The sequence below is a fragment of the Aythya fuligula genome, chromosome 24, assembly GCF_009819795.1.
Source record: "Aythya fuligula isolate bAytFul2 chromosome 24, bAytFul2.pri, whole genome shotgun sequence".
Lineage (NCBI taxonomy): Eukaryota > Metazoa > Chordata > Aves > Anseriformes > Anatidae > Aythya > Aythya fuligula.
Genome location: NC_045582.1, coordinates 5,723,455 through 5,748,512, shown reverse-complemented (window position 1 = coordinate 5,748,512; position 25,058 = coordinate 5,723,455). Strand labels below are relative to the sequence as shown.

At 45.9% G+C, this 25,058-nt stretch overlaps 1 protein-coding gene across 1 annotated transcript; it reads left to right on the top strand.

Moving 5' to 3' along the window:
* Positions 1-4,141: 4,141 nt before the first annotated feature.
* Positions 4,142-24,964, top strand: PSMD11 (proteasome 26S subunit, non-ATPase 11). Its single transcript, XM_032202717.1, has 14 exons — positions 4,142-4,256; positions 5,945-6,046; positions 11,510-11,634; positions 14,506-14,577; positions 14,938-14,995; positions 16,889-17,083; positions 17,727-17,871; positions 18,128-18,188; positions 19,717-19,779; positions 20,388-20,513; positions 21,095-21,130; positions 22,250-22,301; positions 23,284-23,426; positions 23,557-24,964. Exons 1-13 carry the CDS (start codon positions 4,166-4,168, stop codon positions 23,424-23,426), a joined length of 1,269 nt encoding a protein of 422 aa, XP_032058608.1. The 5' UTR covers positions 4,142-4,165; the 3' UTR covers positions 23,557-24,964.
* Positions 24,965-25,058: the final 94 nt, after the last annotated feature.

The window sequence follows — 25,058 nt, the reverse complement described above, 5'->3', positions numbered from 1 at the left end:
ACCCTACAATGGTGCTTCTCCCCTTGGTGGAGGTTTCCCTGATGATGGAGGTTCCACCATGACGGAGGTTTCTCTGACGATAGAGTCTCTCCACATGAAGCTTCCCCCACAAAGAAGGCTCACCCTATGATGGAGTTTTTCCCCCTGATGGCAGCTTACCTCGTGGTGGAAGTTCCCTCTCTGTGGAGGTTTCCCCACGATGGAGGTTTCCCCCATGAGGGTTTCCCCGATGACGGAGCTTCTCCATAGCAATTTCCCCCACGGTGGATGTTCACCCACCCGTGCACTTTATCCCCATGATGGAGATTTCCCCACAGCAGAAGCTCCTCACCATGGAGGCTTCCCTGAGGACAGAGCTTCTCCCAGATGAAGCTCCTCCCGGCATGAAGGTGCCCCGACACCAGCGCTTCCCCAGCACTTTTTGGGGCAGGGGTCGGGGCCCGTCAAGCCCTGGCGCAGCGGTGGCCGGCCGTGATCTCACCCGGCCCCATCCAGCTGCAGCAGGAGGACGCGAGGCTAAAAATACCCGGGGAGCCGCCGTGCCGGGACCGAGCCAAGCCAAGCTAATGACAGCGGCGTGGCCCCGTGGAGCCCTGCTGCCTCGGCCTCGGCCCCGGCCCCGCGGGTGTCCCCTCGCCCCGACACCCCTAGGGCTGGGGGACGGCCGTGAAGGGTGGGGACGTGGGGACGTGGGGACGTGGGGATGGGGACGTGGGGCTGCTCCAGGAGGGGCTTGGGAAGGGGCTGGCTGGTGGAGAAGGGGTTGCGGTGGGATGGCGGCGGGAGGAGGCTCTGGGCTGGAGGCCACCGCGGTCTCCGCGGCCTCCCGGGGCCCTGGAGGTGGATGGGGAGGACGCGTGGAGACGCAGCCGGGCGCTGTGCGGGCCGGGCCGGCCTCGGGGCAGGAGCTGCTCGGCCAGGGGGGGAGCTGCGGGCTCTGGGAGGCTTGGGGCAGAAAGCTGGGATTTGGGCAAAAGGAAAATTGGGGGGGGTGGCGGGGGGGGGGTGGGGAAAGAAGGCTGGGGCTGCTCCTGCCCCCAGCCTGTGCTGGCCTGTGGGGCTGCTCCCTGCTCCTTCCTTTTTCTTTTTCTTTTTCTTTTTCTTTTTCTTTTTCTTTTTCTTTTTCTTTTTCTTTTTCTTTTTCTTTTTCTTTTTCTTTTTCTTTTTCTTTTTCTTTTTTCTTTTTTTTTCTTTTTTTTCTTTTCCTTTTGCTTTTCTTTTTTTTTTCCCTCTTTTTCCTCCTTTTCTTTTTCTTTTTCTTTTTCTTTTTCTTTTTCTTTTTCTTTTTCTTTTTCTTTTTCTTTTTCTTTTTCTTTTTCTTTTTCTTTTTCTTTTCCTTTTCCTTTTCCTCTTATTTTTTTTCCTTTATTTTTTCCCTCTTTTGCCTCTTCTTCTTTTTCTTTGTCTTTTTCTCTTTTTTTTTCTTCTTTTTTTTCTTTTCCCTTTCCTTTATTCCTTTTCTTTTATTTTTTTTTCTTTTCCTTTTGCTTTTTCTTTCTTTTTTTTTTCTTTCATTTTCCTTTTATTTTTCTATTTTTTTTCTTTTCTTTTCTTTTTTCTTTTATTTTTTTATTTTTTTATTTTCCTTTTGCTTTTCTTTTTTCCTCTTTTCCTCTTTTTCTATTGCTTTTCCTTTTAATTTTCCTTTCCCTTTTTTCCTCTTTTTATTTCTTTTTCCTTGTCTTTGTCTTTGTCTGTTTCTTTCTCTATTTCCTTCTCCATTTTTTCTTTTTTTTTTTTAATTTTATTTTTTCTTTTTTTTATTCTTTCTTTTCTATTTTTTCTATTTTTTCTATTTTTTCTATTTTTTCTATTTTTTTCTATTTTTTCTTTTTTAATTTTTTCCCTTTTCCCTTCCCTTCCCTTCCCTTCCCTTCCCTTCCCTTCCCTTCCCTTCCCTTCCCTTCCCTTCCCTTCCCTCTTTTTTTGCTCTTCCTCCATCTCATTTTTCTTCTTCCTTCCTTTTCCTCCTCCCTCCCCTCTCTGCCCTTCCTCCCTCTCCCTTTGCCCCCCAGCACAGCCCCCAGTCCGCAGCCCCACAGGGGCCTGCTGGGGTCAGGACACTCCAGGCGCACACCACGCCGTGCACACTTGTTCACCAATCCATGCGAGTGCGCCGCATGTTTCAGCACAGTCACTGCACGTGTGCCTGTGCACGCATGTGCAGATCACACACGTGTGCATGCATACATGCACACACACATGGGTGTGGGGGGCTGCACATGGCATGCACGTGTACAGCCCCCACGTGCACACCGCCAGCTCTACATGCAAAGCCCACCTGTGTGCATGCACACACTGCACACACCATGCACACACCATGCACACACCACCCACGTGTGCACACAGTGTTCCACGTGCACTCACACACACCCTCACCCTGGGTGCACCCCAAGGGGGCCAGGGTGCAGGGGCGGGGGGACAAAGGGAGCAGCGGGGACACACACGAGGACATGCTGATGGTGTCCCCAGGGACGTCCCCACAGCACTGCCCCCTCGGGCCTGTGTTCACTCTGGTCCCTACTGACCCATGGGACGCTCTCAGAGTGCATTCACACCGGGGGCTGGTGAGGGAGGAGGGAGAATGTGAGCAGCAGAGAAGGAAAATGCGAGTGTTTACCCTGCAGTTAAATATTTATTTGAGCCAGCAGCTGGCTGGGAGCTCAGGCAGGCACTTCCAAAAACAAAAATTGGGGAAAAAAAGGTAAAAAGAACAGTGGAGATAAGGGTGGAAGGTGTTAGGGGTGGCGAACGAGCAGGGCCCCTGCCTGGATTCCAGCACCCCGAATCACTCGTTTGCAGCACCCTAAGGAAGTGGGTACCTGGGTGGGTGCCTGGGTGCTATTTCCACTGCTTTTGCTCAAAAAGCACCCAAACTAAGGCTGCCTTGTGCTTCAGGTTGAACAAACTGTGCCGTGAACCCGAAACAGCACTTTTAAAAAGAAATATCATTACTGTTATTACAGAGGTTGAAGCACGGGGCTGCGGTCGCCTCTCGCAGCGCTCACAGCTCCGTGCCTTTGCCTGCACCACCCTCTGGTGCCGGCAGCCTCGGGCTGGCTGCAGGGTGCTCATTGCAACGGCTGTAGTCCCAAAACCCACGTTTGGGGTTTTCTGGGAGCTACGCCCGCTAATTAAATCCAGGGTGATCCCAGACGAAGAGCTCCCATGTCAGCAGTGAAGCAGCAAACCCTTCCCGTGGGTTGCACAAGGACAAAGGGATTTTTTTCAAAGGATGAGCAAACGGATGGGTCTGTGGCTAGATGGATGCAGACAGGTTTGGGATGCCCTGTGCTCTTGGCCATGGGATGAGATCCCAGAGTTTTGGTGGACTTGTGGCATCCCCTGGAACACTGCTGGAGACATCAAGCAGCGGATGATCAATCAGCATGGGGTTTCCTCTCTTATGGACTATAGGTTATGAGTTATGGATTATGAGTTATAAGTTATGCGTTATAGGTTGCGAGTTGTGGATTATGAGTTATGGGTTATAGGTTATGAGTTACGGATAATCAGTAATAGGTTATTGGTTACAGGTTATGAGTTGTGGGTTTTAAGTTATGGTTTATGGGTTATGAGCTATAGGTTATGGGTTCAACCCCATTCTGGGGGTTACAATACAGCAATCCCAGGCTCATTTCACCCCACACCACTCCTGGGTGCTCCCTGGGTCCCCAGAAGGGCTGTGGTGTGGGGGCTGCCTGTGGTGGGGATCACTGTCCCTGGGGGCTCTGTGGGCACCAGGCACTGCACCCCAACAAGCAGTCCCTCCCCAGCTGTCCTGCAGCACCCTTCAGGCCCTGACAGCCCCCTGGGAGCTCTCCCCGGGGCCTTCCCCTCCCCAGGCCGAACCCCCCCAGCTCTCAGCCTGGCCCCACAGAGGAGCTGCCCCAGCCCCTGAGCCCCTGAGCCTCTAAACCCTGAACCTCTGAGCCTCGAACCTCTGAGCCCCTGTGCCCTGCAGCCTCTGACCCCTGAACCTCTGACCCCTGACCCCTGACCCCTGACCCCCCGACCTCTCCAGCCCCCCAGCCCCCCGCCCCCTCCCTCCCAGGACTACAACTCCCATCGTGCCACGGGGGCGGGAAAGGGGCGGGGGGAGGGGCGTGCCCGCGGGGCGGCCGTTTCCGGGCCCGGCGGCGAGGCGCAGTGAGGGAGCCGTAAGATGGCGGCGGCGGCGGTGCTGGAGTTCCAGCGCGCTCAGTCCCTGCTCTCCACCGACCGCGAGGCCTCCATCGGCATCCTGCACTCCATAGGTGAGGCCGTCGCCCGCCGCCGCCTCCTTCCGCCGGCCCCGGCCGCCCTCCTCCGCTCTCCGCCGCCCGCTGCCGCCGCCTGCTGACTCACCGTGCGGCGCCAGGCCCGGACCCGGCCGCCCCCCCCCCCCCTCCCCGCTGCCCGGAGCCCCCCCCGGGCCCGGCGGGAGGAGCGGCGGAGGGGGGGGGGCGGCCGGCCCCGGGGTGCCACCTGTGGAGCCGGCGGGCGGCGAGGGCCGGGGGGGGTGAGGAGGCCCCCCCGGGGTGCCGCTGCCCGCCGGGTTCGGGGTCGGGGAGCCCCGCCGGGGGCCGTCGGTGCCGTCAGGGCTGTGGGAGCGGCGCCTGTAAACGGGGAAAGTTCGGGGGGGGCTGGGGCCGGGGCTGGGGCTGTGACCCGGCGGGGAGGTGGCCGGGCCGGGCCGGGAGGGCTCGGGGCAGGGAGCGGGGCTGCGAGGCAGCGAGCCCCTGCTTGGTGTGCCCGCCGCCGTCACCCTCCTGCGCCCGGCGAGTGAATGTCTCCTGGTGCCTGTGTTAGACCGTGGCGGTCGGAGCGCTCCGTGCTCGTCCCCGTCGGTGTTTGTGTGGTTAATTAGTAGGTGGCGTGCTCAGGGCTGTGGCGTGCCTGCAACTTTCTGTCCGGCCAGGCACAGCGGGAAGAGCTCGTGGTGCCTGTGGCTGTGAGTCGGAGCTGTCCAGAGAGTGCTGCCCCGAGACGGCCCTGCTTGAGAGACATTGCTTTGCGTTTGATGCTGCACGTACTGAGTTCTGGGGATGGAAAGCCGTGGTCCCTGCTCTGGGGCAGTGCAGAGGATTTCAGTTCCCTCTGTAGTGCTAGGTGACAGCCCTGTGGCAGCAAAGACTTTAGCTTTATTTGTTCACGTAGAAGCCGAGGTCGTTCACTTGTGCAGGTGATGCTGGAGGTGAAAGTTTACGCTGCAGCAGATCGCAGAGTAATGTTGTGAGTGAGGTGTATCGTTTTGTGGATAAATTATATGAAACTGATGCTGTGCAAACAGAGGCTTGGTGTTGCTGTATCACAGTTGACCCTTTTGTGTACCTCAGAGCCACAGTTACTCACGTTGGTACACAGCGTTGTTCGGTTTATCAGGATTTCGTGTGGGAGGGAACATTGACTCTTGCAGTGGGTGTTAAAAGCAGCGATGGTAGCACCTCCTTGCTACTGAGCAAAGAGGGCATATGCACTCCGTGGATCCAAAGTTGTTGTTGTGCCGCGTTTTGAGCAAGGGATCCTCGCAACTTGACGCACGAAGCGGCAGCATCGTAAATCCCGATACCAGAATACCCAGTTGGAAATCCTATAAATTTCTTTTATTTAGTTTTATGGCTCCAGGGGGAAGAAAGTCTGTTGTGTGGTGGTGTTCTTTTGAAATGAAACTTCAACAGCTGGACGAGCTTAGTGAGACTACTTCAAAACTTAGGCAATATTCAAATTGGAGAAAGCAGTCATATCTATCAGCTGGACTAATGTCTTTGTGAAGTATAGATCAACTGCTGCTTGTAAGCGCTGCATGTAAGCTTTCACGTAATCTGCTTTCCAGATCTTGTAGCCCAGGCTGAATTTGCCTGTTATAACAGTTACTTTCTTGGTGCCTTTCCAAGAGAAGGCTGGCAATGATTATCTTCTAACTGAAACAGCGTTAAAGGTAACTTTTCTGCTTTTTTTCTAGTGAAACGTGATGTCCAGGAAAATGATGAAGAAGCGGTGCAAGTCAAAGAGCAGAGCATCCTGGAACTGGGATCGCTGTTGGCCAAGACTGGGCAGGCAGAAGGTGAGCCTGAAATAAGTAACTGAGGTATCGGGTGAGAGGTGCGTATGTGGAAACGAATGCAGTCCATGCAGGTAATGGGATAGAAGTAAAAGCAAATTTAGGCAGGAGATGTTATGTGTGGTGAGAGGACAGAAACTTAATAAGTAGATAAACAGCATAAAATATTAATCTCATGCTTCAAGGCCCAGTGTTCCAAAAGATTGCTGATACATTGGAAAGTTTAGTTTATGACCTTTTGGCATGAGGCAGCTTAAGTATCTAAAGTTTTGTTCCGTTGTCATGTATGCAGCGAGAAGTTTCTCTGGATTTGTTTTTAAACATCTCAGATCCTTGTTTCAGATTGGAAATACTATCCAAAAAACTCCTTTCTCAGCAGCAGCTTCTTTCTCAATTGATTTATTTGCTGAAACATTACATCAGAAAATGCTTGGCCAGCTCTGCACAAGAGCAAGACTTGACAGTCATCCTGTTGTGACCGTGTGAAAGGACAGAAATGGAGAAAAGTTCTCTGTTCAGTGATTTTTGAGTAAGACCTCTTCGTGTCTTCTGTGTCCTGGAAAGCTTAAGGCGGTGTCTGTGCTACTTGGTATTCAGTGGTGTTATTTTTTTCTTTTGCTGAGGAATGGTCTTCCCTTTCTGGAGCATCTTTCACCTTGAGTGTTTCAGGAGCTGATACATCATATCTGTACAAAGAGCGTTCTGTCTACAGCAAACAGTTGGCCATGGTATAGCCCTGCACTGTTCTAAGTATGCCTGACAATAAATCAGAACTTGAAGTGAAGCATGCATGCTTTTAACAAACTGAAACTGGTTAGGGAAAATGGGCCAGCAGAACCTTTAACCAAACTGAAATTCAGCTGGGACGCCAAACCTAGTGTTGGAGTAGTTCACAGAAAGCAGTATAAGGTCTTGGATATCAGCTGGTCAAAGATTGCAGCTTTGTGTTTGTTCTGAAACTCATGCTGTGTGCTACTCTCCAGTCTTTGTAAACGTGTATTTTGACTTGGTCATTTAGCTGGTCAACCCATGCCTGTATGTGTTGGAGCCTTCTGGACACTGATCCTGTGTGATTTGCAATTGAACAGCGCTTGGGACAACGTAGCTGACTTGTGCTTAGAGCTGGAAGCAAAGGTGCTGTGTGTCTCACCTGGCTGTAGCTGTCCGCGTCTGATTTCCTAGTTTGGGCTGTCTGCTGTCTGTACAGTCAGTGGAGGAGAGAGAGGCTGTTCCAGCACATGATTAACCTCATCCTGCAGTAAGAACGTAGAATGGGAGAAATGCTGTAGAAGTGCCCATTCCTCTCACTGGATAGTACAGGACCTCGGGTTGCTCAGCTCGGGTGCAGGTGTCCATGCTGTACAGGCGTCCTGTGCACTCTGATGGTTGCTTCTGTAAAGGTAACAAGGTGTTGAGGCACGGCTCTGTTCCTACTCCAAGGGAGGAAATCACCAAAAGAGCGTTTCCAGGTAAAAGATCTGATGTACTGCTGGTTTGTGGAAGCCTGAGAAAAGTTCTCTTAGGTGCCTGATGGCCTCCTTCAGGCCGGATTTGGGATATTTTTGAGTTGAAGTTTGAGTTTCACAGAAGTATGAAGAACTTCATTCCATCCTTAGGGGATGGATAGCTAAAAGATTTCTAAGGGGAAGGCTAAATAATTGAAAGTGACAATGTTAATCAAAACCTTTTTTATTTTTTCAGAAGGAAATGGAGTTGGCACCATTAAGAAGCCAGTTGTGTATACGTAGATCGGTGTGAGATCACCATGTGTGCTTTCTGGAGTTTTGTAAAGCTGAGGGACAAAGAAAGGGGGTGGTACAACAGTGTAGAAGTATGCTAGACCTGTAGGAAAGACACTGGCACCTTCCCTTCCTGTCTGCTTCCTGGGGTGCAGTATGCTGGTAGGAGAGACAGGCAGGCAGGGTCAGCAACACCTTCCCCAGGTACAGCTGTTAGCAAGGATGCTGGCGACAAGCAGGCTCAGATCTTTATGTTGAGCAGGAGTGAATCTGGTGCTGCCTAGCCTAACAAGGACATTTTTGAGAATGCAGTTTCTGGTAGGAATAAATTAGATCTCATTGTGAATCTCGCTGCCTACGTTTTAGTTTTAGCTGGTGGAATTTATTGATGGGTTCTAGATATAGCTCAGTGGCTACTTCCAAGTGATAACCAGGAATTGGACTTGATGATCCTTATGGATCCCTTCCAACTTGTGATATTCTATGAACTTCCAGAGGTGAAAGGCTCTGTGAGTTGCAGCCTGTGGAAAAAAATCAGCAGTTTGGTTGGTAGGGTTAGGAAATTGTAACTGCCCTGCCACTGTCTGGCTGAGAGCGTAAAGCAAATCTGTAGTTTTTAGAGGACTAAAACTCTGGTGAACTACAGCCTTTTTGTTGTTGTTTTTAAAAAAACAACAATTTACCCCCTTTATCTGCTTGATAGATAATGAGGATTCATCTGGAGGATTAATCACTTTTAAACAGGTCTAGATTTTATAGCATTGCTTAAAACTGTGGGATTGGAATAACTCTCAGATCAGGAATTCAGGTGCATGGCATATTAGCTTGTGGAAGCACTTTCTCTGAGGCTGAATATCAAAATTCATTTTCCAGGGCTGCTGCTCATCAATCTCTAGAGCTGTCAATCACACCCCTTTTACCAACTATTGCGTTCATTTAAAAAAAAAAAAAAAAAAACACAGCACTGAACCGGTCACAATACTGCGTCCTTATCTGATAGCTCCAGAACTATGAACTTTTCAGTCTTCCTCATCACAGCAGCCAGGCTCCCTCCAAGGTCCATCAACTCTCAGCTAACGCGAGGCACCGCTCCCCACACTGCGCACTGCTGCCTTACACCAGCTTCTCAGGACCAATGGAATTATGTTTGTTTTAGTGCTGAACACGCTTTTGCAAAGGAAAGGAACTTCAGAAGAAAAGAAAGGCAAACCACATGAAATACACTGCAGTACCCTACACTGCACCCTAAAAATAGTTGACAGTTGCATTGATGGGAAAGAGAAATTTCAGTGGGAACTTTCAGCTTGCATGCCTGAACGTGGTCTGCAAAATGTATGGCTTTCCTAGCTGTTGACTTAGAATCTGTTGTCTAGTGAATTCCCAAGCAGCTGTTGAGCAAGTCAATAGGAAGGTAGGTACTGCAGTGTATTTCATGTGGTTTGCCTTTCTTTTCTTCTGAAGTTCCTTTCCTTTGCAAAAGCGTGTTCAGCACTAAAACAAACATAATTCCATTGGTCCTGAGAAGCTGGTGTAAGGCAGCAGTGCGCAGTGTGGGGAGCGGTGCCTCGCGTTAGCTGAGAGTTGATGGACCTTGGAGGGAGCCTGGCTGCTGTGATGAGGAAGACTGAAAAGTTCATAGTTCTGGAGCTATCAGATAAGGACGCAGTATTGTGACCGGTTCAGTGCTGTGTTTTTCAGTGCTCGTGTTAGTTTCACTGGGGAAGAACACAAGAACCTGCTCCTAGGCAACTCCAGCTCTGGTGCTGCTCCTCTCCCAAGCCCCGCAGGCTGATCAGGAGCCCACCTCTCCCAGCTCACAGCAAGAGAAGGGATGTTTGGGAGTAGCTTGATGTATTTAATGTGCTATGACATTGGGAGATGCTGCCTGTTGCTGTCATGGCAGTTTGTTCACTGTTAGGTGAAACAGTTGGTGAAGAACATTTAACTTTTCTTTAACTTAAAATGATTAGGGTTTACACATCTGAGTGGTATTGCAGGTTGAATGGTTTGCAGTGTAACGTGTGTCCTCAGGGTGGTTAAAATTACAGCCTGTCATGGGGCAGTAGGTAGAGTGCTCCTTGTTGAATAAAAGCTGAGTGCTGATTAAAACTATCTGTCAGTGGGGCTTAATCTTACTGAAGTAGCAGCACCTTGGTTCTAGAAAAACCTGCCCATTTATTTTTAAACATAGAGAAAGTAAAAATTTTTTATGAAATCTTAGATGTGGCAGTCAGTGTTTTTTATTGTTTGCTTGTTTTACAAAAAGTGAGTGATTCATTATAGAAAGGGTCACGATTTCTTATACTGCTGTTTGGAAAATAAGGCTCCTGTGAGAATTGGTGCAGGAATTATAAGTTTCATTTGTTTTAAAACTGCACTTCCAGGTGTGTAAAAATGTCAGTGCATCCCCATGAGCAACTGGGATGGAACACTGAGTTCCATCTCTTAACAGGGTAAGAAATGCAATTTTATTAGGTTTGATTAACCTTTTAAATAGTTTGGAAAAAAAAAACAAAAAAAAAAAAAACAAAAAAATATTAGACTATAAGAACATCTCAGTAATTCTTTTTCATTAATGCTAAGTGAAATATGAACACCTTGTTTTCAGCTGTTTTTATTAGAATCTTTCAAAACCGAAATTCTGTTGAGGTTCCTCTAATGGCCTAGTTGAAGTAAAATTATGCTAGTCTAGTTTTGATTCTGATACCAATTTGGTATAGGGTATATTGAGGGTTTCTGATACATTTATTACGAGTTCTGTTTGTTTGTTTGTTTTGCTATGAAATCTTGTAAAGAATCAGTCTTGATGTCTGGGTGAGACTTGAAATTATAGGCTGTGATTCCAGCACACAGCCCCACAACTTCGTGAGTCAGCACTGAACCCTGCACTGGCACGGTGCTGCGCTGCTGCAAGTGTCATCTTCCATGTAAATGTAAATAGTCATCAGTCTGACCTGTCACGACGGGCCGCGTGGTGTTTATCACAGGAGACTTCTGGCTTGCACTGTGCAATTCCGACATGTAACTCCCTTCTGCTTTGCGGAGTGCTGGGTCCTGAAACTGCTGTGAAACTGCCTGCCGCTTCCCTTTGCACTCTAGGAATGATGTTTTCAGTGTATTTCACCATAAAGAAAGACTTTTCCTTTCTTAGCTTGAGACTAGCTCTGTAAGTATATGCTGGACTGGAGACTAGGTTAGGTTAACAGAAACCTAGTTAAGCCAGCTGAGATCTAATTAGGTAATGTGGGTAGTCAAAGTGTTAAATGTCCTTTTTTCAGCAGTGGAGTGTATCTGACTTGCTAGGGTTCTCTAAGTATGGTAGAGGAAAACTTCAAACTGTGAGTCAATAAAAACATACTTAAACTATAAACTCCATTGCCCATTTTATAGAAAAATCTCAAAGCATTTAACAGGCGCTTACATTTTTAAAGTGTGCCTGAGGCACCTACAAATGGTGTTATAATTGGGCGAACTGAAGTAACGGGAAACGTATGCTGTGTGGGTAAGACCAGAACCCAGCGGTCACCCTTGCCAGTCCCCTTGTTTACTGCGGGGCATTCTTTCAGGTGACGTTTATCGCTCTTTTCCTGTAAGTGATGTTGAGAGACTGCTATAAAGCTCTTGGTATAATAAGTACTGCTGTGTATAGGCATGTCAAGTACTCCAACTGCAGTGTAACTTTTGGTTCTGTGGTTGTATTTCATGACATGTTTTTTCCTGTTCGCAGAGCTGGGAGGACTTCTGAAGTATGTCCGACCCTTCTTGAACTCCATCAGCAAAGCAAAGGCAGCCCGCCTAGTCCGATCCCTGCTCGATTTGTTCCTTGATATGGAGGCAGCAACGGGACAGGAGGTGAGATTTAAATTTCAGCAATAATCTGTTCATCAAAAGCCTTCAGCATCATTACCTGACCTACTTTATTTCACACTGAAGAATTATTCATGTCAGGAAACGTTCATTGAATGCATTTGGATATATTCTATTAATAAAACATCAGATAATTCAGTTCACTCATAACCGTGCTTGTCTGCAAGCCTCGTCTTGGTGGTGGGGTCTAGGAGTAACTCTCACCCTGAGAAATTTTCAAAAATTTGTGTTGTTTTTATTAGGTGTAAACCTAATTTCAGCACTAGTAATATTCTGTAATGTGATTAGTGTTCGGGATGTGAGAGGTGAGATGTGCTATACAGGTCCCAGGGAGCTCAGTCTAGTGGAAAACTGGGGCAGTGTGTGATGGCACAGAGCTAGAGAAGTGAGCGTTCAAAGTCTGTTCATGAGTAGGTGGGATTGGAAAATTGCATTACTTAGCGTCTTTCAGCTGGAGACATGAAGTTGCATTGTATGGGGACACAACGTGGTGGTTGTTTCATTCTACAGAGAGCTTTTGAGGTGTAGGAGTTACTCCTGAAGTGGAAGTGGAAAGCCTTTTGGAGTGACCAAGCATAAGCTACTTCCAGTGAATGAACTTTTCTCCTAGGAAACCCATAGAGTGTAAACTAGGCCACAGTTAGGATTTACTCCATTCTGTTTAGTTCCCTGGAATTTGGTTATTTATTTTCTGTTGTCCATGTGACTTGTTGGTTGGAGGGAATAGGAGAAGGACAGGAGCGATGTGTAAATGAGGAGGGGCCACTTACAAGTGGTGTTAACCTGCAGTACTATAGGCTGTACCGTGGCTGACCCACCAGAGCAGGTAGATGGAAAGGGAGCTAGAAAGGAGGTGAGCAGTGTGTTAAGAACACAGCCCACACACCACTGTGCATGCAGTGACTGACGGGTTACAGTCTTGAAGAGGATATGTCACATTAAGAGGTAGATGGCATTCTTCTAACCATGTTGTCACAGAAGTATCATCCTGGAGTTCAGGTAACACAGCAAACGTTCTTCATAAGCTGCTCAGTTCTTTTGGCTTGCTTCCCCCTTAAGGGGAAGCAGTGTAGGATGTGCAGGTAAGGAGGGAACCCATTAATGGCTTGGGGAAAAATGAGTGGCTTCAGACTGCTTTCTGAAGATAATTTGAGGTAAATGATATTTGAATGCAGTCCCAAAAGGTGGCATTTTATGAGAGGAGAAGAACTTGGAGTCATAAAGTTGGAGACAGCTGTCCAAAACAGTCCCTTTCACACACATTCAGAAGCCAAACCCAAAACCTTAAGGAATTGTAACACCAAACCTGTGAGGTTCTTGTTGTGGTACTCCTGAATATGTTTAATACCTTAGAAATGTTCAGAGGGATATTTGCTTCCCCAGTGTAAAGCATGTTAAGAAGACTCCCAAGAGTCCAGTAAAGCAATGAAATTAGAGACTTCTACTCCTAATGCTCAAGCTATCACTGTGCAATAAATTGCAATTTCATAATGGCTTTTCATAAGCTGTCCTCATTTAATAAGAAGTGATGAGGAGCTGACAAGTCCTGCAGTGTAGTACAGCTACAGAGCTGCTCCAGAAAGAACTGTGATCCAGAGACTTTGGAAAAAGGCATTTCTGAACCTAGCACTGCAATATTAATTGTTATGTATAACAACCCAGTACTACATTGGCACCCTCTTCTAGTTAGGGCAGAAAGAAAGTGCTTTATCCATTGCAGGAATTTCATCAATCTTAAAAAAGAAGAAGCCAGTAGGTTGCTTTGAAGCAATAGATGACATCCAGTGTCACTTACTGACTGATTCCTAGTACCTAACTTGTTTGTAAACAGTGGAGACCAGGCATCTCTGCTGCTTTATACTACTGAAGGACACCCATGGTCTGACATATTTAAGCCCTAAAACGCATATACTTCATTTTCCTCTTTATTTGTAGAGCAATTGAAAATACAGTTCTCTTTGTTGCCAAATGAAATAGTGCAAAACACAACTGGAAGAGACCTCAAAGCCTTTTAGGCTATTCCTTGCTTAAGGAAGAATCAGTTCTCATGTACCCAGATGTTGTTTCAAACAAACCCCCAGATGTTTAAGAAATACTCCCAGGATTTCAGAAGCAATTCTAACTGGTGCAACTTGGGAAGCCAAATCTGTATTTTCATATTCCAGTGTGGGAGGGTTGTCCCTGGTGGTCAGAAAAAAATTACTGGAAGGTGAAATGCATTAGAAAAGCCATGAAAGAAGATGGTCTGCTTTTTGTTTGTTTGTTACAATTAAAGCTTAGACTGAACCTTTGTTTGCCTTCTGAATTTTACTTTCTCTTGCAGTACTGTTGTAAGTTGTGTAATACAGTGAACAGAATTGCAAGGTGAAGGAAGTTAGTCTAGCAAGTAGAATATGAAAATATTTAAAGTAAAATCTAGCTATTCTACCTCATTTTGTGTAACATTTCTGAGAGTTTAAATTCTGCTGCTAACACAATGCGTCCTGAGGCTGAAGAATATTGTGTGTGGTAACCAGCGAGTACTTGTTTAATAGAGGAGCTTAGCATTGTGCTACTACTACACCTTACGTGGGTAATACTGAAGGCATGGTTCATTGAGACACTTGGGGTAGGCATTAATGATGAAGGCTGTTACCTAATCTCCAGGTTCATTTTAAAATAAAGCTATTTTGAGATTCAGCAATGCTGCTCTTGAGACTGGATGATTGACTTCCTTACTTACTTCCTTAACCTATGTTGTGGAGATTTAGGCTGTGTTGTATTTTTGTGTTACTTTGTAGGAAATGATTGAACCATACTGCTGTTTTAAAGAGGGGCAGCAGAAGGCTTTACAAATTTCTTTCTGCTCCCTTTAAGGTTGACCTGTGTTTAGAGTGTATTGAATGGGCCAAATCAGAGAAGAGGACTTTTCTACGCCAGGCTCTGGAGGTATGTTACATTGTGTTTTCCAGACGTGTATAATAGCATTTTCCCTTTATCAGATTTAATGACAGTAAAAGAGAAATTCTAGTGTGTTGTCCAGATATTTGTATGTGCCGTAGAAGGCCAGTAGTGATTATACTGAATGCTAGTGACTCTTCTTGATATTTGAGTAGACAGACCCACTGTATTTAGTTCTACCATTTGGACAACTGGCTAGATCTTGCAGAATTGGATCATGTGATGTAGTGAATACAAACTAAGCTAGTGAATTTTGTGCAGATAAGAATATAAAGCTTAATTTTACCAAATAAACCTGTACTACCTTTCTCTGGCTTTCCTCACAGCAGTTCCTTTTCTGTTCTCCAGGCGAGGCTTGTCTCTCTGTACTTCGATACCAAGAGGTACCAAGAAGCACTGCAGCTAGGTGAGTCTCCCACTAGGTGGCAGTGGTAGTTCTCTGCTTTGAAATTAGTCTAGAGGCTGTCAAGGGAAAGGACCAATTACGTCATGTTCTTTGATAAGTTTTGTAGGAATCAGGTATTAATTTCCTCAGTGCTGTACCAGGTCTGCCATTTTTTACTATAGTGTGGCAATAAAAGCTTCTAGAGACCTCTTCATTCACATCATGTGTTCATTTCAAATAATTCTGGAAGCAAAGGGGAATTGTATCCAGTTGAAGCCATCAGGTTTGTCTCCTTCTGTAACACATGTAGTATAGTGCTGTGGTCAGAAAATGGCTTTCTTTGGCTCACTCAAAAGTTGCCTCAGTAAAAATAGTAGTAATGCCAGGAAATGGCAAACCTCTGAGGATGCAATTACACAAGCTCTTGTGAAGTAGTGTAAAGGCTTTAAGAATTTGCTTCTACACCACCTGAGATATGGTAATTAACCATGTGAACTCTCCTGCTCTGCTGCAAAGCAGAGTAAAGCAGGTCATCTTACACAGCCCAACTCCCTTTGGTGCTTTACAAATGCTCATTCTGCAAATGACTGCAGTGATGGGAGAAGAGGTTTAAGCTGGCTAAAGGGTATTTGTACAGAGCGCTCTACCAGCTCAGTGTGTGGGTATGAGCAGGGATGAGAGATGACTGCACTGACGTGAAAGAAGTGCTCACCTGGGCAGTGGTGATGCTTCACTGGGGACCCATAAGTTCTTAAGCAGCGTGGCAGCAAGCGCATGTGTCATGTCCAGAGTCACCTGGGTGGCTTGTGTCCGAGTAGAATATAAAGCTATCATAAGTGCTCTGATACATGGAATTCAATATCAAGTTAGAATTAGTTTGCGTGCAGATGTGTAATGACCTCAGGTTTAAGCTCATTAGAGTTCCCACACCAAAGCTATGCTTAATTAACTTAATCACTTGAGTGATGGTGGTACAGCTTATGGAGTTGAGAAGGCCTTTATGTATAGGGCATCCTCTCTGAACACTCTATCAAGATACCAGTGTTTTGGGCTAGCATTGCTTTGTGGCTGGTCAAGAAGACACGATTATGTCTGCAGCAGAGGGGGAGTAGACGCAAGGAAGAGCATTTCTACATCGCATTTCTAGAGAGGCACTGTTCTTTTCCAACTTGTTGTATGGTTTAAGCTATGTTTTTCAGCTTGTAAGTGCAGCAAATGAGGATAAAGTTCATGTCTGCTTGCCCTAAATTGGCTCTTTGGTTTGTAGGGGGAGAAGAAAGGGGGAAACTTTCCTCTAAGGTTGGTTCTTGCTGTCCTCACAAGGCTTTAATGTGATAGTTTATCTAGGTGTTTCTTAGGCTACCCGTTCCTACCTCCTTAATTTGATCTGTAGCTGTTTTGTGCTTAAAACGTTCCTTCCTTATCCCGTATTTTTAGGATTTGCTTGAAAATCCCCAGGTCACCCTAGGGGAATGATGCAGGAACGGGCAGTACTTCTGGTTTGATTGGAGCTCTGAATGTGAGTGGTAAATGATACTGTCACCTGGGGAAGGTGTAACAGAGTGACAATTTGAACTACACAACACATCCTTGACTTTCTGTTGAGTGTCTGCTGCCGGTGATAAGGTGACAGAGGCACCCGTCCACATACACAGCTATTCTCACTGCCTTCCTCTACCTCTAGCACAGAACTGGTTCATTCTTCTCCAACTCTGGATTGATGCTCAACTGCTATTATTCCCTTTCCTTTGTTTCTTCTTGGAAGAACAGGTTGTGTAAGCCTAACCTGCCTTCCTCAACGCCAGTACTGCCTATGGGGGAGGAAGGGTGTCATCTGGAGGGAGCTGGTTTGTGTAGTCACTGGTAACAGATGTGGAACAACTTACAAAGGTTCTTGTTCTTCCCCACTGCTAGGCTCCCAGCTTCTTCGGGAATTGAAAAAGATGGATGACAAAGCATTGCTGGTAGAAGTGCAGCTGTTAGAAAGCAAGACTTACCATGCCCTGAGCAATCTGCCAAAAGCAAGAGCAGCTTTAACCTCTGCACGGACTACAGCCAACGCAATCTACTGTCCACCTAAACTGCAAGCAGCATTAGACATGCAGTCAGGTAAAGCCCTTCAGGAGAAGGGGAGAGTCTGGGACTTGTCATGAAGGAACAGTTGACTGATACTTGCTCTTTCCTGAGTGAATCATAGAATGGGACCTCAAGATACTCGGTAGTCTGCCCAGCTGCCTCAAGGCAGGGTTAGCTATAATCACATTATTCCTGACATATGTTTATTCATCCTGTTCTTGAAGCTTCCAGTGGTGGAGGGTCCATAAATGCCTTAGGCAGTACAGCATTACACCTTGTTAATGTAAGTGTAACATTATTCCTGGTCACATTTGCAGGCACTTACCTGAAGTGCCCCAGACTTGTCTGTTGTAACTAAAACTCCATTGTCTATCAACAATGTCTGGAAAATCAGATAAACAATGGGGACAAGTGAAAGTCCTAACGGAAACAATAAGGGGTGTTGACCATATTTAGCTACATCCACAACTTTGGTGGTTCTTTTTGGGTTCGCTACCCACTGTCCTCAAGAGAGGACATGGATGTTCCTACAGAAATGAGATAAATAGCAGCACAGAAGGGAAAGCTTCCTTTTCCTGAAGCGCCAGATGAAGTACTGGGCAAGCAAATCATTCTGTCTTCTTCCAGTTACGTTTAGAATTAACCCTGATGCTTGCCTGTTTGTTCCTCTCAACAGGTATTATCCACGCAGCAGAAGAGAAGGACTGGAAAACAGCCTATTCGTATTTTTATGAGGCGTTTGAGGGATATGATTCAATTGACAACCCAAAAGCCATCACTGCACTGAAATACATGTTGCTGTGCAAAATTATGCTTAACATGTACGTGGCAAATGGTTCTGCAAAGAATGCTTCCTACATTTAAATGGGAAAGGCTTTTTGTATATAAGACTATGGTAATGAAAGAACTAAATCAGACAGACTCTGCTGTTTGTCTTTGTTTATGATCTATTCACTGGTCTGATATAACATTATTTGAGCTTTAGTAACTTGTTATGAATTAGAAACTTGGCACATGGAAATTTAAGCTGGCCATGTTGTTGAATAGATACTCTCTTCCCTTCCTTCCCCTCTCTAGCCCAGAAGATGTGCAGGCATTAGTGAGTGGAAAGCTTGCTCTGCGGTATGCGGGAAGACAGGTAGAGAAACTTAATCCTTTCTATCTTCCTATTATCTCTGAGAATATTGTGTTACTGTGTAAGATCTTTTCATACCAAAATATCCTACACTTCTGAGTATCCTGAATAAGATGCAGAACTGATTAAATTATCATAAATCAATTGACTTCAAAAGGAACACAATGATTTTTACCACCTGAAAATCTGACCCTCTCACTTCATTTTCTCTGTTTTTCTCATCCCTGTTTTCTTCGTGAACTTCTAAATGCCTGGTGATGTACGGTACTCATCTGAACCCTCATCAGCTGCTGCAGCCATGAATCTGATGCATTTAAATTTAACAAGTTGTTCATTGGTTTTACTTGTGTTGTAGCAAGTCAAAACAATCCATTCACAGCAGTGAGGCTGAGAAGCTTGAGACCTAGATGACTGTAAGGTGGAAGGCAGGCAGCTGGGGAGTTGTTAAATCAACTGTTTATTCTAATGTCAACTTGCCAGCCTGTGAATGCCACCCCCAGATTAAATCCAGGGATGCTTATGTTAAGCACAGGGCCAAGAGCCAGGCGTGCCAGGGTCTGATGCCCTCAGTGGCTTTGGTCTGCCAGCTATTTGCTTTGACGCAGGAGCTAATACCCACCTACCTCACAAAGGATTGGGGAAGCTATTTAGTAGAGGAGGATGAGGTCAGTGAGCATAGGTGCATAATAGAAAGGAGTCGGAAGTAGGGATATCCCTGCATTATCCCTGCTGGATCACAGAGGGCAGCTGTGGCCATGCTTCATCCTCTTCTCCATGGAGGAAATTTCAGCTGTTCCCTGCACTGTTCTCTTGAGACAACAGTGACCACAAGCTTGTGCAGCAGCTGTGGAAACTGAGCTTAGGGAGCAGAGGGAAAGTGGACAGACAGCCTTGGGGGCAATTCACTGGGAGAGATGATAACAGAAGTGTGGGCCTCGTGTACCGCAGTCACTGGGCTGACCTGTTTCTAGTGCGCTTGTGTCTCTCACCACTTAGAAGCTATTGTTCCAGTGGGGTTACTATCCTATTTAATATCAGTATGGTAGTTTGGTTGTGGCTGAGTCTTTTGCTTTGTTACAGCAACTGCTGGGTAGACAAGAAACAGTTTTCCAATGCTGTTGGTGATAGGGGGTTGGTAGCAGAGGCAATGCTGAAGGGGAGAAACACATCTTAAGGGCTGAAAATGGCCCTGTTTGTTAAGCAAGTGTGCAGTTTCCTTAACAATTGTATCAACGTTGCTCCCAACCTGCAACCTGATAGGACCTGCAGCTGGTATTCTCAAACCTTGCAAAACTTGAGTTCTTTGCTGCCATGAAGCTGATTTCATGCTGTGTCCTGCAGCTGTTCTGCAAACTCTCCTTTTTAGCAGCTGTTCTTTTCCTACATGGAAGTAAAACTGACATGGCTTTGTAGCAAAAGGAACATTCCTTTTTGCTTCTTAAGCACGTCCTCGGTATGCTGCACAGTTGACATAATAGCACTGAGAGGGGAATTTGGAAAAATAACCTTCTCTCATTTTCTTTCTTTGCAGACAGAAGCATTAAAATGTGTGGCACAGGCCAGTAAGAACCGGTCGCTGGCAGATTTTGAAAAGGTGAGTCAGGAGAAAGAAAATGGGAAATGGCTAGCCAAAGCATTCAGAAATACCTGAGTGCAAAGCTGTAGGAGCTGCTACTTCCCACAGCAGGAAACTGTAACAACAAATGTTTGTAGAAAGCAAATACTCAGTAATACTCAACTGGTTTATTTCTTGCAGCATGGGGAGTAGTAGTCTGCTTGAAACTAGATTTTTCTGGTTTTGAAGAGCCAACTCAGAACCAGTTTCCAGTAGTTCTGATGATGTTCACTGGGATGCGCACATTCCTAAAAGTTTTCCTGGGTGTTCAGCAAGAATATTACAAAGAGAAAGGGGGGGATTCCTACGCCAGGGAATAATCCTATCATGCTGATTCCTGAGTGTCAACCAGAGATTTTCTGGCCTGCTAAGCTCCAGTGGTGTAAAGATGAAAGATGCTTGCTGCAAGGTGTTTGAAAGACTGTTAGGCTGTGGTGATCTCCTGGCCTTCCAGCTAAGTTACAGGATTAGATTAGCCACTGATACTGTACTGGGCGGGGAGGGGAGGCTATTTTATACTCAGGGGACGTGGAGGACAGGAGGCCTGTCGCTACCTGAGTGATCCGTTTCCACTGTGTCTTCTTCAGGCTCTGACAGACTATAAGGTGGAGCTCAGGGACGACCCCATCATAAACACTCATTTGGCTAAACTCTATGATAACTTATTGGAACAGAACCTGATCAGAGTCATCGAACCCTTCTCCCGAGTACAGGTAAGTGTTTCCATCAAGCAAACCAAAATACTAGCACCTCTGTTCCCTTCTGTTGGCGTGTAACTGGATGAACGACTTGTTTCCATGCAGAATGCTTTTTACTCATTGCTCCTCAGCACATCCACAGCTCAAGGACTCATCAAGTTCAGCTGAAGGATGATGGGGAAAGGTTTGAGGGGAACTTTGGAAACCATATTCCAGAATTGTTGTACTTTCCACCTATTTCATTTATACATGTTGAAATGTGGATGTGCTTTTACCATTGAAGGGAACAGTGTTTGGCTATTAAGGGCTTTTTCAGACTGTGTTAAAGCTGCAGTAATCTTGGAGAAGAAATGAGTTATTTCATGTTTCACAGTGAAGTGGCTCTAGGTGTCTGGCTCATAGCTAGTCAATCTTCACATGCAATCAGATATGAAATCTGAAGGACATGAAGCTGCAAAACAGATAAAAACATTTTAGATTGTAGGTCAGTGCATTTACAGGCCCTTGAACTGTTGTGTAGGTGAGCCCCATACCTCAGTGTTGTGTGTCAAAAGTACAGCTGAAGATTTATTTAACTCTATTAATCTCTCTTATAGATTGAACACATATCCAGCCTTATCAAGCTCTCAAAGGTAAGAACATTACTAGAAATCAGTGACGTGTCTTAAGAGGGTAAGGGAATTGAGGTCAAATGGTGTTTGCCACCAGGAAATAAACACAGGCTATTAAACCCAACAGGTCAGCTCCATAGCAGTTACCTGCAAATGTCGCTCTTGGGAATTTAATGTGGACAGTTTCCATGGGTTTCATTCCATGTGTTACCATTTACTTTTTATTGGAGACAGATTTTCCTCTGCAGTAGTGATAGCTCACGTCATGATCAGCTCAGTCTTCCCAGTTGAACTGCATTTAATCCTCATGAGCATGCCCAGAGGAATCTGTGTTTAGACCCTTAAGATGTAGGATCCAGCTAATCAGTGATAGAAATTTCATTAGGGATGCGTATGTCACACTGCTCATTGCAATAACTGCTTTAAAGACAATCCCAGCCAGCTTAAATCTTAGGAAAATCCACTGTAGTCTCCAGCCAGTTGCATCCCAAACTGCTTTTGTCCTGTAGTATGACCTTTAAGATCAGAGATCTTAACTGTCCTGAGCTCCAGCCTTCCAGCTTGTTCCATCAGCTGTCTTCCTTTTTCACCCATGCAGGTCTTTTCTGGTCTAGCCCTTGGTGCTCAGTGCATGCTTAGTAATGAGAGTAAAAGCTGGACTGCAGCTGGTTCTTAACTACAGCTGTGTGTCCCCCGTCCAAAGAGTGCAAGAGGAAGAGCCATCTCCTGTGGGGCTGTGCCTTGCTCTGAGCAGGAGATTGTCTCAGTACTGAATGGCTTAGCTGAAGCTTGGCCAATGCTTGACTAAAGATTTGCTGAACCAAGCTAGAATGCTCCTAATGGTAATGCCTGTATGAAGACAGATGGCACCATCTTTAGTGGAACAAAAGGGCAAGACATCTTGGTGCTCTCACCATTAAAAGCTACTGCTTAATTTCCTATGTCATCTAAAGCATATGGTAGTACCAAAGCAGTGTGCAAGGAGAGATTTGTCCTGACATCATGTTCCCTGGTAAAATACCTGCTTTCAAACAGTGCTTGTATCTTCCCAGGGATGTTGAGTGTGGACTGGTATAAATCATATTTCTTTATATAGTTCTATGAGATTTCCATTATTTATTTTTTTTGATTCAATTTCAGGCTGATGTAGAAAGGAAACTGTCACAAATGATCTTGGACAAGAAATTCCATGGTGAGTCTGCATTCAGTCTTGACTGCCCTGCCACCCATGGCCAGGTCATGTACTAAAGCTTTGGGTAGTCTCTTCTTCATCACCGTGCCTTTGAACTTGTTGGAGTGCTCTGCTCTGCTTCTGACAGCAGGCATGCAAGTTAACAGGCATTGGGAAGAGTACATACCGGTGGATTCTCTGTTACTCTGTTGTCATTAAGGTTATTCTATTGCTCCTTTCTTCTGCCTTGATTAATCCTGAGGGTTAATTTCTCACAAATCAGAAACCACACTTTAGTCCTTGCTTCCTGCAGCTGCATCCAGGGAGAGTTGTGAGATCCACTGGTGGGCTGCGTAGCAAATATGCACTGTTCTGCCTTGAAGCTTACTGGCATACATGTATGTGGTCACCTTTCCCCACTGATGGTTTGGGTTTGTCTGGGACCACAGGGAGCTGCTTTTCTAATTCACCCTCAGGGAAGAAGCTCTGTTCTTGTTTCTTCCCTGGTGTTGATTTAGAAAGCCCTCGTGCTCTGGCTGAGCAAGATGAATGGGAACTGGCTAAAAGAGGCACATTGCTTAGAGAGAAGCTCAAAAACAGCAGAACTCAGCTGCAGTGTACCCATCTGGCACCTGGAAATAGTTTAATTATAAAATGGCTTCTTTGCCTTGCACCAGTGTCTGTTGTGCTGAGGCGTCCTGCAGGGCACAAGGGCCTTGAGGAGGAAGGTAGCAGTTAGGGAGTGTGCAGTCCTGAGCATCTCCTTGGTGTGATTTTGGGCCCTTCTCTGGGCTGTTTCTTTCTGGGTAAGCTACTACTAATGCAGTCTGGGCAAAATCGGTCAGCTCATCTAACACAGCACATCAGCCCTTCCCAAACCTGGTGCAGCTGACTGAATGTCTGTTGAGTAGATCCCTGAATGCCTGCTGTCTAGAAGATCAGATCTGTCAAACAGTGTGATCCAGCAAGTGTTACAGGGGTAACCGCAGCTTTGTGTCCGCAGGCATCCTTGACCAAGGCGAGGGAGTCCTGATCATCTTCGATGAACCCCCAGTAGACAAAACTTATGAAGCTGCCCTCGAGACTATTCAGAATATGAGTAAAGTAGTGGATTCGCTCTACAACAAAGCCAAGAAGCTAACATAGGTGAGTAGGCGCAGGAGCCAGAGGTCGCAGCTGCTCTGGACCTGCCGCTTCTCCCAGGCCAAGGTGCGTTTGTGTCCTCGAGGCTTGTTTTCTTTCCTCTTGATTGACGTGGCTCTGTTTTCTTTTGCAGAGTTGAATTTGCTAGCTGTCATTTGGAGAGTGTGTGTGACAGGAGAGTGAAACCTTTGGGAAAATGTTAGGAGACTTTTTTTCTTTGTTCTACTTTTCGCTCGGAAAGTTTTTAAACTTCCTCATCCGGTGCATCTTGTATTCCATACGATGCGTGTTCCAGTTTCCATGTAATCTTTACTGGCCGAACTTTGTATCTGGGGGGGGAAATATTGTTTAAACAAAGAGGGTATTCTAAATAAAAGGAAAAAGGCTTACACTACCTAAACATGTGCTTTCCACTTCCTGAGGGATGTCAGAGTTAAGCAGGGACAAAGTTTTGTTACCGATAGGTGCCCAAAACAGTTAGTTTCATCTCTCCCTCTACTCTGAAACCCAAGACTTACTGACGGTGTATAAGCAGCCAAGTTTATTCCATTTGTACTGAAGCAAAAAACCCGAAATGTACAGACTGCTGGTTTATTTTTAAATCTTAAATAAGGCCTCAGATCCCCTCAAAAGCAGCTCCACAGTGATTTTCCTGAAGGCTTTCGCACCTGAGGAACCTGCTTCAGAATTGTCATTGTGCTGTGCTGGCCCAGACTGACCTCGTGCAGCCAAAAACTGAGAAGCTGCAGCCACTGTCGAGACCATTAGGCCAGTTTCTAATAAAGGGAACAGCGCAGGTTTCCCTGAGAGGCCTGCATTGCATGCTATTGTTTTAAAATAGACTAGATTTTAAATGTTTTAACTCTTCCCCCCACCTGCATTGGTAGGAAGAACAGGTGAGCAGGCGTTCCCCGAGAACTCGCCTCCCCGCAGAGCCGAGCCCTGGCTGGTGTCTGGCAGGGAGGCGAGCCACTGCTCGGGCGCTGATCGGGCTGGCGATGTTTACCTCTGCTGTGGAGCGTTTCTTTTCAGCATTTGATGTGAGACAGCTTGGCCCTTGTGGAATGACCTAGCGCAGCTCTTGCTGGGGAGCTTCCTTGTTACTGTTCCCAAGTAATATATGTGGGGGGTGGAGCACAGTGTATTCCAGCATGTTTCATTTTATGGTGAGATTACTAGCTAGGTTTTAATGCCATTTGGGCAGTGTAAGCTTCTGCATCTCTGTCCTGCTAATCTTTATTTTTCCTTTCCCCTCTGTCTCCCTTTCCACGTTTTCTTACAAAATTTATATTTTGTAAAAGGATTCTGTTTTATCAGGAAATATTTTGCCTTCACATTGAATCTTAGACTGGCTGATTTTTCTGCTTTCTGTTCACATTTTAATCTCTCCAACATTTTTTTAAACTTTCCATCTCATCCAGTCAGTCACTGTTTGGGTTTTTGGCACCATCAATATCAAATGTACAAACGGTTCTTGCTAACCAACACCAGGTATATCTGATGTTCAGATGAGTTCCAATAAAATAATTTTTTTTTCAAAATCTGTCTCCTGTCTTCAGCTGTTGAGGCAGATGAAGTGCATGTTTGGTGCAATTGCTCTTTTCGCTTAGGGAAGGGTGGCTTGCAGCACAAGCT

Coding starts and splice junctions, on each gene's coding strand:
- PSMD11 (XM_032202717.1), top strand. CDS start 4,166: ATGGCGGCGGCGGCGGTGCTGGAGTTCCAGCGCGCTCAGTCCCTGCTC. Junction 14,996..16,888: donor CCAAGAAGCACTGCAGCTAG/GTGAGTCTCCCA, acceptor CCCCACTGCTAG/GCTCCCAGCTTCTTCGGGAA. Junction 18,189..19,716: donor TGCGGTATGCGGGAAGACAG/GTAGAGAAACTT, acceptor CTTTCTTTGCAG/ACAGAAGCATTAAAATGTGT.